The sequence below is a fragment of the Pantherophis guttatus genome, chromosome 2 (genome assembly GCF_059756535.1).
Source record: "Pantherophis guttatus breed Tessera chromosome 2, ASM5975653v1, whole genome shotgun sequence".
Lineage (NCBI taxonomy): Eukaryota > Metazoa > Chordata > Lepidosauria > Squamata > Colubridae > Pantherophis > Pantherophis guttatus.
In genome coordinates, this window is record NC_142064.1 from 163866676 (window position 1) to 163878802 (window position 12127).

Consider the following 12127-nt stretch of genomic DNA (forward strand, 5'->3'; position numbering starts at 1 on the left):
TCATCACAGACATCCCTGAAAGCACATATGTCATGATGTCATGACTCAAATATGCAACTTTACATACTTTTGTCAATTGTAATAATGAAAATGACGCCAATTACAAAATCATATCATCGGTACAATGACATCATAACAAGAAAAAACATGGAGAAGATTATTTGAATGAATGACAGCCTTGCTTTGTTAGGACCTGCCAATGTGCTGAGACTTTGCCAAAAAAATGACTATGTAGCAATTCAGAGAGCTGTAAACAGTGAACCTGGAGATCACAAATGAGATGTGGAGTTTCTCGTGCCATTAATTTGCAGCAGAAGCACTGGAGGGTGCTGTCAGAGTTCATCTGCATGAACTCTGGCAGCTTTCTATAAAGTGAAACTGATAATGCAAGAGAGTAACAATGCCAAGCTTGCACACTAAAATAGCTTCAGACCAGGATGAAAGATGTAGTTAACACAGAGCAACTGGGGCAACTGGATAAACTGCTTCAGATACTTCAGATTTTACACAACCACTAAGGTGTGTGTGTGTGAGCTGGCACAAAAATTCCTTTTCTGTAGAAGGCAAGAACATACCAAATCGTGATCCAAGCTACTCTGATCGCTCAGGCAAACATTTAAACGATCATCAAACCCACGAGGATCTAGCTGCAAAATGAAATAAAAGTTTGGATTACCCTTTTTATTCAAATGTAAGATGTGTTTATGAATAAGTACTAAACATGTCATAAAGATATATTAAATATCACATAGGGAAAATTCAAGCAAAAAAAAAAAAAGAATGCCTAAGTCAAAGTAAGTGTATTGCTCTGGGGGCCATTTTTTTCTCTTATAAATCGGGGAGGGGGAGGGGGAGAGTAAGCATCTTTAATCCCAGAGTGCAAAGAAACAAAAACAAGCACCAGGGGATAAATTGGTCTCAAGGAACAGCTCTAGAGTACAGTTCATTTAATGTTACTCAAAAATATAAACAACTACCAATATAAATAACGTCTAAGAGTATAAACAGTTCTAAGCAGGGTATTCTTTTTTTGTAAAATTATAGAGTTTGGGTTTGATAAATTCAATATTGACAGATAATGAGGGAGTCTTTTAGGCATTGCTCTGATGACTCTCATCACAATTGGTATAACAACGAATTTCTTTTTCCATAAGTGTTCAACTTTGATTTGTCAGCCCCCATTTTTGTAAATTTTTCCAATTGTTTTTCCTCAATCCTACCAGTAGTATCACTGTTATAGTGACATCAATGAACTAGACTTTCTTCTTTTCAAGAACTGTTTTATATCAACCATGTTATGAACAAGATGCATGTCTGTTTGGATCTTGAAGTCCCATAAATTTGAACCTGGTCATTTTCCAAAACCTCAATATAATGGTCCCAGAAATTTTTAATATAACTTATGGCAAAAGTTTTCAATAAATAATTTACAACTCTACTTGTAGTCACTTTATAAAATTTTGCTGCAGCCGACTGATCACCAGAAAGGCAATATTTTTTTTTTAATTTGATTTATATGCCGCCCTTCTCCGGAGACTCAGGGCGGCTTACAATGCGTTAAGCAATAGCCTTCATACTATTGTATATTTTATACAAAGTCAGTTTATTGCCCCAACAAACTGGGTCCTCAATTTACCTACCTTAGAAAGGATGGAAGGCTGAGTCAACCTTGAGCCTGGTGAGATTCGAACTTACAGTAATTGCAGACAACTGGTGTTAATCACAATGCTATCAGTCTGCTGAGCCACCAGGCCCCCCTTCATGCAATTAGTTGACAAACCTTAAGCAGTTAAAATAAAGCCTTCAGTTTCTTTTTTAAATGTTCCTGATCTTAACCATGTGGATTTTTAAAATCCGCTTTTTTTCAGTATCTTTCAAGTATTGGCCATTGGCTCGTCCTTCCAATTAACAAATTCATTTTCAATTTTTTTCCCTAGATTCAGCTTTCACCTTTGTTGTTTTCAAGAGCTTTCCTTGACTGACTTCTTTTAGCAAGGGTTCTTGGCTTTTCTTACAGCCAATAATTGCCACATGTAGTCATTATTATCATTATGATTGGTCCCATAGTCAACCAAATGCTTAAACTGGATTTGGCATTTTTATTCACCTCTGGAATCTTTCCTAGAATCCTGGAATAGGCAAATGTTCTTTGATGTTGTTCAAAGGTGGTATTGCCCAAGGCGCCTATTATTATTGTTGTTGTTTGTAGTAATATTAGTTAAAGTACTATTTATTACATTATTTTCATAAAATAAATATTTGAAACTCAATGAACAATCTGAAATTTCATGAAGGGGTTGAGAAACTGAAGAGTTTGGGAGTTTCTGACCTACAGTTGTCTCCCCAATGCAGTACTGATAAAATAATCTCTTTCAATTTTCAGACAAGATAGGGAAACTCTGATTAACTCTAGTGGGCACTTACACACACACACACACACCAAACTGTTTAGGAACTTGATCAATTCAGGGCTGTTGTAGGATAGTTTATATCCCACACTACTTTTGTCAAAATGTGCATGTATACCCCACCCTAATAATTTCTGGAAAAATCATGAACTCAGCGTACAGGTGATCCTTGACTTACGACCACAATTGAGTGCAAAATTTATGCTGTTAAGCAAGACATTAGTCAAGTGAATTTTGCCCCATTATACGTTTCTTGCCACAGTTTGTTAAGTGAATCACTGCAGTTCTTAGTAACCCGGTTGTTAAGTGAATCTGGCTTCCCTATTGACTTTGCTTGTCAGGAGGTCACAAAAGGTGATCACATGATCCTGGGACACTGCAACCATCATAAACACAAACCATTTGCCAAACTTCCGAATTTTGATCACGGGGATGCTGCAATGGTTGTAAGCAGTGGTGGGTTGCCCCTGGTTCACACCGGTTCTATAGAACTGGTAGTAAAACCGCCGGGAGGCTCCGTCCACTGACCCCGACGTCATCAAAATGCTTCTGCACATACGCAGAAGTTTCTGTGCTTGTGCAAAAGAGCACACGTGTGCGCGAGCAAAGCAAGCGTGTGCACGCGGCCCCACTGCAAACTGGTAGTAAAGATAAGTAGAACCCACCCCTGGTTGTAGGTGTGGAAAATAGTCATAAATTACATTTTTCAGTGCTGTTCAGTGTTGTAACTTTGAATGGTCACTAAATGAATCGTTATAAATTAAGGATTACCTGTAGTTCTTTGTACGGATTAGCCTGTGATTTCAGGCCCCCAAAACAAAACAAAGCATTTGAACTGTTGCTCCTACCCTGATTTGTAATCTTTTGTTGAAAAGTAACAAAGAATTCAACCTACCCTTGCTCTCTATATAGGAATTAAGCCAAATATAGCTGTTCCTTATATGTGTTTACATGTGCATGAATGTGTGTCTTCATTTGGAAATGAGTGCAGACTAAAGTACCTAGTCAGACTACCAAAGTGGTAAAATCTAGATCCCTGAGGTTTTAAGAAAGAACTAAACAACCAAGTCTTGAACATATGCAGCCAACTCCCAAAGGCTTGCAGGGCCAAGAGACAAAAATAAAAGCTGCTTACCACAGCTAAGTGCTCCTTGATTTTTTTTACTTCATCCTCCAAGTTGCCTGTGGCTGATTTCATGTTGCTCGTCTCATCCACTAAATCTTGTAACAGAGACATAGCCTACAAAAGGAAGAGAGTGAGAAAGTGAAAGATGAATGTATTCATTCCTTAAACCATTGATTAAGGATGATCTCCAGTTTAGCCCTTGTCTGACTCATGTTTCTGAGGCCTGAAACCAAACAAACATACTATGGGAAATCTATGTTTAGAGCTCACAAACTAACCTTATTTTAAAGCAGTTGATAGGGGACTGTATGAAAGAATGCTTTTCCTCCCAGCTAAAATGCAGCAAAAGAAGGAAAGGAAGTCAGGAAAATGCAGATTTTTATTCTTAAGGAAAAATTAATGCATTTTCAGGATGAATCTAGGTCTCTGTATTGATCATTCTTTGGAAATTAATGTGAAGTTACTGAAGGTATTAGAAAGTATTCCACCAAATTCTACTTTTGAAGATGAGGCCTCAGCTTCCCCTCCAGAATCAAAATAATTTTTAACCAAATAAGCAGAGAGAATATTCACAGCAGCAACATATTCAAATTAAGTTCCCTGAGTTCTCTCTCAGCCAAAAGGGAATAAACCCCAATAGGTGTTTCTCTCTTAGGGGAGAACAGCATGTTCCAATTGCTGGAACAGGTCTTGGAGGGAGAACAAGGAAGCCACTGGCAGCTGAGACCAACAACATTCACTGAAGATGAACACTTCCATTCAATGTAATCTTCAAATAGCCACACACATTTTTTTTTAAAAAATCAGAAATCTTGAGAAGAAAAAAAAAGATGTCTTGAGAAATCAAAACTATACTGTCAAAAACTATATATACTAACTATACATCAAAGATGGTTGTTTTCAAAGATGGGATTCTACTTTTTAAATTAAATTAATTTAAATACTAAACATATAAGATTTTTGCAAGATTTAGAAGCCCAGCTTGTGATATACTCAGGTTTAGCCATTTTAAGATACCATTCATTGGAAGAGTATTTTGCTATGCATTCTGCTATCCCATAGATGCAGAAGTGCTACTAACAAAATGTTACTTTGGAAGGAAAAGGGATTTACTCAGTTGGTATCCCTACTTCGAACACAGGTCTATTTACTTGTTTACAATGGGAGAGCCACCCAGAGAGCTAGACACAGATACAGTAAATGCTTCCTAAGAGTCATTGCAGGTACTTTATTTGAAACATGCAGCAGGATGAGAACAGAGAGAGAACTATCACCCCTTTCTCTCCCTAAATACTGTAGTGTTGCTAGAACAGCAAGATGATTTGAAGGAAAGTTGGTTGCAGCCAGACTATCAGAGAGTCTATCAACCAATGCAATGGGTTTGCACAGAAGGCTATCTAGTTTTCATTAGCAACTATGTTTCTCAAATGAGCCACCAAAACATAAATTAAAGTTTAAAAAACTAATTGTTTCATCATGTGAGCCAGGAAACTAGAAAATAATAAGCCAACATGTCTGAAGGACTCAAGAGAAGGAATTCTGCTTTAGTCTACAGTAAAGATGAATAACCTATACTACAACTATGATGTCTCATACAAGCCATGTGGACTAGATTTAAAAAGATCTGAGGATTTTTTAAAAATCTCAGATATAGTTACTTATGGCCTATGTCCTTATCTAAAGGAAATAACATCTCTATCTAGATTCTAGATCTAATAGAGAATTGTAAGACCACAAATCTTTTGAGTTTTTTTTTTCTCACTTCAATGCATTTGTTACCTAGGAGTCTGTTACCAATCAAAGCACCAGGCATCTTATTAAGAAATCAAGTGCAGACATGCCTTCCCAGAACTTTGCTTGGTACCACTGGACATAACATTTGCCATTCATTAATTCAATGTTCACACAGTGAGGTTTTGCACCATCATGACCACTCAATTTGAATATAGATATAGATATACTAGCTGGATCCCTGTGCTTCACAACGAAACTATGTGATAGAGCTTGATAAATGGACACTTACAGCTTGAAAATTAATGAGTAGTTACGATCGGCCTCTCCTCTCCCCTTCTCTCCCTCAGCCTTGCCCCACAGAAACATCTCCTATCCTATCCCCTTCTCTCCCTCAGGCTTCCTAGCCCCTTCTCTCCCTCAGGCTTGCCCCACAGAAGCTGTCCTATGCTATCCCATTCTCTCCAGATTTATTTTCAAGTTGAGAGAGGGAGTAGAACATCTAACTAATTAATAATATAGGAAATATTAATGCTCTGATGGTCATTTTGGAAAACCCTTTATTAGTGAGCACCTAGAAGCCAAGAGGAACATACGTGGCAAATTTCAAGTTTGTAGGCTTTATGGTTCTGGAGATTTCGTGATTATGACGTGAGTGGTTTTTGCTTTTATATATATAGATAGATCTGACTTTTTCTAAATCTTTCCCCACAACATAGAACTTTTCAATGTACACCCAAAAGCCTTAGAAACCAAGGTTCAGCTTGCAAGACCACTCGCTTCTTTGGGAATCAATGTCACTGAATAGAATTGGGATTAAAGATAATGAGGTTACTCAAGGTGACTCCTCTCTTAAGTGCCATGTAAGGACTTTAATTTGCCTGTACAATTACACATCAAGTTCTTCTTCTGAACTGCATTATTAATGTTAATAAGTTACTATTATTAAAATAGTAAAATTGTTATTGTTAATATTATAGTAGGGCCTTAGGAATTTTATACAGAAGATTTCTAACGTGAGGGATGATTGTTATATTCTGGAGTGCAGCAGATGTTTCTGGACATCAGAAGGTAGAACCAAGAAGGTTCCTAATCTGTTTCATTTCCATATTCAGAAAAACTAGAATTTGTACTTCTGATGGGTCATTGCCCTGCATGTACCATAGGAGGTTAGTTAAGAAAGCAAAAAAACAGCTGTATCTTCAGGAGATAAAAATTAGTAAAGGTAGTTCTTGTTTAGTGACCACAATTGGACTGGCTACTCAGTCATTAAGAGAAGCAGTCGACGAGTAAAATCACAACTGTGCTTATGATCTTACTTCAGCTTTGATTTGTACCGTAGATCTGCAAAGGTCGTATACTTACTTTTTCATCACTGCTGCAATTGTGAACGGTCTCTAAACTGAAGCAGTTACTAAATGAGGACTATTTGTAAGCCTGTTTAAGAAGACTATGGTTTCTACAAATTAGAACTACTGCCACATTCTGCCTAATTGTAGGACTAGTCCTGCAAATCTCTACTGAGAGTGTCTCTCACTACTAGTGATAACAAATTCTGGGATTTCAGCACCAAAAGAAATATGGTAGTTTCTAAACAGCAAGAGGAGGAGCAAGTTCCCTATTCCTCTCACCTGGTTCAACAGGGCATACTGACAGAAGTCTCTAAAACAAATGGAAATTTCCTACAGACGGAATGCATTGCTATAACTCCGGTAGTGACCTGTTGCATGGTTTCTCTCTGTGGGGAGCCATTCTTTGAATAACTTCAGCTTGAGGTTAAACTATTTTTGATTCAGCAGTTCTAATTAAGAAAAAAGATGACTAGGGAGGATGGGGTGAACAGGCATTACTGGCATTCTCCCAGGTTTATACCTGTCAGAGTTATTCTTTAATTGTAATAGATACCTGCCTGCCTGATTGGAATCCCTTAGATTCTCAGTCCTCTGGCAGAACAATCACATTCAGCTAGATAAAATTTTAAGTAGTTATGCAAGAAACAACAAAGTTAAAAGTTAACACAATGTTTTCAAAGATATGAATCCATTTATCATGCTTCTTCCCATACAATTCATATTTTGAGACAAGTTTTTTTGGTGCCTTCAAGCCAGTGCTGTTTCTTTCTTTTGTATACAACCCAGAGTCACATTATCTTAAATTGGGCAGCCACATAAATGCTTTAAATGGCACAAGGTTGACTGGCTCACGGTTTACCAGGGTGGATAAAAATCAATGATTTTTTTTAAAAAAATAAAAAAAATCAGATTTTTTTGATTTAAATCGGATTTTTTTTATTTTTATCGAATTTATTTTAATAAAAAACTTTTGGGGTTAAAATCTATTGTAAGATAGTTTTCTATTCAAGATACATAAATAATTTAGTTTATTCAGCATGAAATGGAGCTTAGTTATGTAGCATGAGGCTGTATATTCTGCAACACTGGGACTATCGGTGAGTCAACAGTGGGTCAAAGGAGTAGCAGAGATGACAGTTGCTCTTTAAAAATTATGATTTAAATCGAGTTGATTTAAATCAAACCTTTTTACTAGTGATTTAAATCATGATTTAAATTGTGATTTAAATCAACTTGATTTAAATCAAATCCACCCTGCGATTTACTCAACCTTCCATCCTTCTGAGGGCAGTAAACTGAGGACCCAGATTGTTGGTGGCAATATGCTGAATTTATAAACTGCTTAGAGAGAGCTGTAAAGCATTATGAAATGGTATATAAGTCTAAATGCTGTTGCCAGTGCTAAATGAAGGAAGGAAGGATGTTTCACACACGTAATGAAGAGGACAAAAGTCTATAAAAACTTACTCCATAATAAATGGATTAGCTTTTAAGGCACAACAAGATGTCAAATTAGTTTTGATTAGCATGGGGGTAGGCTCTCTTTTTTTCTTTGCATGCAAACTTTTTTTAAAAAAAAAAATAGGACATTTTGACTTATTTATAAGTCTGTATAACTGATATACAGTTCCAATAATTCCTATCCAGGATAGCTAATGGCCATATTGAGTCTGGAGGACAGGTATTATAATCCAGCATATCTAAAGGGCACTGGACTAGCAAAGATTGGGCAGATCAGATCATATGCAAAGGAAAAATGAAATAATGTTTTTTCTTATAAACCAGAAAAAACTATATGTCAGGATTAGAGTTTTTTGCCAATCTCATTGCTACCTGAATGCTACCAATGATCCAATTTTTAATTAACACTTTATCTAGAGAAACTGATAACAAAGAGCCATATGTAAAATTCCTTCCAAAGAATGATATAATAAAACTGGGTAAACATAATCTTTTTTCCTGATTAATCAAATAAGATATGTTCTTTTTACTTGATTCTCAGTGGATTGTCACCATTATAGTCTTCCTCTTGGATTTCTCCAAATCAATTCAAAACAATCATAAAGAAACTCCATCATACAGACTTTGAAATTTCCCCTTACATGTTTTGTTCTCATTCTTGCAACTGCCACATCAGGGTAGCCATTATTTTTTTAAAAAAAATCTTGAGATAAAGATGATATATAAAAGAGAAAAATAAGTAAGAAAAGCAAAACAAAAGATCAACTATTGAATACAGAGAAAAGCATTATGAAAAGACTTGCTATAAATTCTCTCCCTCCCTCCAAACTATTTTCCCAAACAAGACCACAGTTTGGTATCTACACTGAATGCAGTGGTGGGTTGCCCCGGGTTTGCAAGAACCGGTAGTAAAACTGGCGGGAGGCCCCACCCATCGCCCCGGATGTCATCATCGGCAATCTGCACAATCACGTTGTGAACCAGTAGTAAAGGTAAGTAGAACCAACCCCTGATTGAATGTTGACATTTGTTGCTGGTTTCTATTTAGAGTCCCAGTGTCTAAATTTGCCTTGCTGGGTAGTATTTTGTATGTAAAGGAGCCATTCCTGCTTGAATATTTTCCTATTTTAATCTCCCAAATATTGTTGGCAAGTATTCCCTTTACCAATGTTTTGCCAAGGTATTGTGTTGTGTCATTATTGTGTCAAGTTCATTCTTGCAGATGTCTGTATCTTATTAAAAGCCATTACTGGTTTTGTTTACAAAGAGGATGCTGGTATAAAAGCATTAGCCCACCCAGTACCTATAAACTCAACTTTTCCCAATTTCTTGCCTCGTGGTTCTGGTTCTTTCTTTTTTACTTCCAAAAGAATGTCATTCATAGGGGTAGAGGTGGGGTTCTTAGTTCATACTGTTTTTATTTTTTTCCAACAAATGAAAAACCTCAGCCTACTGCACACCAGAAAACATACACTGGCTTTACAAACTAAAGTTATTAGTATATTCTTAATTCAAAAAGAACAGCTACAGTGTGTATGAAGCAAACATCAAACCCAAATGGAAGTGTGATATCAGAAATTTGGAACCAGGGAGCATGATCTGATAGCACAACATTTTTGTTGTGGTTCATTTATCTCACAATACATGCAGATTATGTGATTCTGGAATGTCCCAGTTGAATAATCACAATGTGCTTTGAAATACAGTAAAGTGTATTATTAAAGAAAGCCATTCATTTATATGTATTTGTTTGAGAATCTATATAAAGCTGCATTTTGCTAACATTTTAATTACTTAGATGGAAAGTTCACTTACCTGGTTGATTCCATTCTCACTGGCTTCAATCTTTTTCTGCATCTGCATCATTTGCCACATGTCAGATACAGCTGTGCCTGATCCACTTTGGGTCTTCTCTATCAGTTCAGTCCCTGAAGGAAGCTTCTCCAGTCCAGCAATCTGTTTTTCAAACCCTATGAGGTCTTTCCCCATACTTTTCACTTTATCCTGCACTCCTTGAGTTTGATCTTGCACTCCATGGACTTCATCTTGTATTCCCTGAATTTGATTTTGCACCCCACTGACTTGATTTTCTACTTCTTGGACTTGACCTAATACCCCTTGGACCTGGCCTTCTATCCCTTTAATCTGACCTCTCACACCACGGAGATTGGTCTCCATCAGCTTTAGTTTCTTTTCCAAGTCAGCAAGCCGAGGATCCTGCTCCTCTTTCAAAATGCCTTCCTTGTCCTCCTTCTCTTTTGGTAATGCCTCTTGGCCCAATAAATCAGTAGGTCCTGCCTCAGTTACAGCAGAAAGCAATGCCATCTTTGGCTTGGTTGGAGGACCTCTGTCCATCTTCACATCTGCTTTGATATCTTGAATGTTGAGGTAGCTGATGACACTATGTAGGAGAGCGTGGAGGGCATTGAAATTGATAACACCAACCTCAGGGGTCCCTATGGAGAGATCCGCCAATTCATACAATGTGACTTTGACAGACATTTTGGTAACGAATTCTGAGTGGGACAATTGCTTGAAAATTTCTTTAAAAAAAATAAATATATAAAATCTGCTTTCAATGTAACCATATAAATCTGTTGCTCATATACTAACTCTTAGAAAATAAAACCTTCTGGTTAGGAAAGTACTTCTACCACTAAAGGATTTTTCTCCTTCACAAGGAAGATTCTTTTCTGCGGCAAAAAAAAAAGCAAATTCGCATCCCAAAAGAGCAATCTAGGACTATTATTGCTATGCTTTTTCTCTAATATTCTTAAGAATATTCTGTTCTTTCACTAACGGGATCCGATTTACGGAAGGAAGCCTTTCGTGCACCCGTTAGTTAAAGCCGGGAGAGAACAGGACGTCTCTCTTCGCTCCTCCTTGCGATCCGAATCTTCTCCGCCTCACAATCCAGCCTTGTTCCAGTTCTCACATTCCATTGGTGGCGTAACAAACCTCCCGACTCGGGGATTCGCCGCCGTAGCTGCCCATGTGCTTTTGTTTACTCCATCGCCTCTGTTGATTGATGCAGTTCGGGCGTTCGTGGTTGCTAGGCAACTCGGGACGGTTACGCGTTGCGTTACGTTACGACCGCGAGCCGTACGGCCTTTCGCGCAAAGGTCCGTTGGGGAATTTGAAATGTTAATCCGGGGTTGGGTGGGGGGGTACCTTCCCGTTTAGCTTTCCCTGTCACAGCAGCCGTCGTTTCCGAGAAAAAAGATTCAAGTGAGATCAAATGTGGACGCCCTCGCTCACAGTTACGTACAAATATAAAGAATATATCTCATATATAATCAAAGGACTTTATTTTCCCCGCCAGAACGATGTTAAAATACTGTAGAAGCAGGGGTCTCTCCAACCTCTGAGCCGTGAGGTGTTTTTTTCAACCGGAACGGAGAAACGGCGGGCAACCGCCACCGCGCATCCCCACTTCCACGCGCTGCGGCCGAGCACGTGCATGCGCGCTTCATTTGCATGAGCGGCAGGCGCGCGGGCATCACTGCTCGTGCAAATGGGGCTGTGCGCCCGTTGGCCAGCCGCTCGCGCGGAACCATCCCCTTTGCCCCGCCCACGCCGGTCCGCAAAGCCGGAAAGGTTGGAGAACCTCTGTCCTAGCAGACAAAAACAAGTGACTGAATAAACACCTGACTATTAAGTTCTCTAAGAAAAAACTTAGAGTAACTAAGAGTTTGTAACTCTCGTGAGTTACAAGGCTAGGCTTGGCCTTCTTTCTAAATCAAGTCCCCAAACCCCGGGCCGCGCTATTCCATTTGCGCCAGCGGCGGGCAGTCGCCTGTGCATGAAGCTCTGTTTTGGGGATCACTGCTGTAGAATGATGCTCAGGCTTAAGTCAACCAAAGCTATTTTATAGCCTCATCCCGCCAACTGCGGAAGGAATATCCCCAATAATTGTTTGCTACGATGTTGTCTTTGTGTGATCCTCAGCCCATAGCTGAGGCAGTCTATAGTTTTCTTTAACTTCTCCTCTTTTTTGCCGGAGAAATATCAACAACCTCAGATATGCAGATGATGCCACTCTAATGGCA

The 12127-nt window shown here is 38.4% G+C and overlaps 1 protein-coding gene across 5 annotated transcripts in view; it reads right to left on the reverse strand.

The window, feature by feature from the left end:
* Nucleotides 1-11589, reverse strand: part of QRICH2 (glutamine rich 2) — a 60784-nt gene extending 49195 nt beyond the window's left edge. For 4 of the 5 annotated variants that reach the window (XM_087887212.1, XM_087887214.1, XM_087887213.1 and 1 more), the window contains exons 1-3: nt 9894-11589; nt 3544-3648; nt 576-647 (exon numbers count right to left, since the gene is read on the reverse strand). In XM_087887212.1, the coding sequence (XP_087743338.1) occupies nt 576-647; nt 3544-3648; nt 9894-10580 (864 nt within the window). In that variant the 5' untranslated portion in view covers nt 10581-11589. The remainder of the gene's footprint in view (nt 1-575; nt 648-3543; nt 3649-9893) is intronic. The other variant, XM_087887211.1, reaches the window with a different exon arrangement.
* Between the last annotated feature and the right edge of the window lie 538 nt (nt 11590-12127).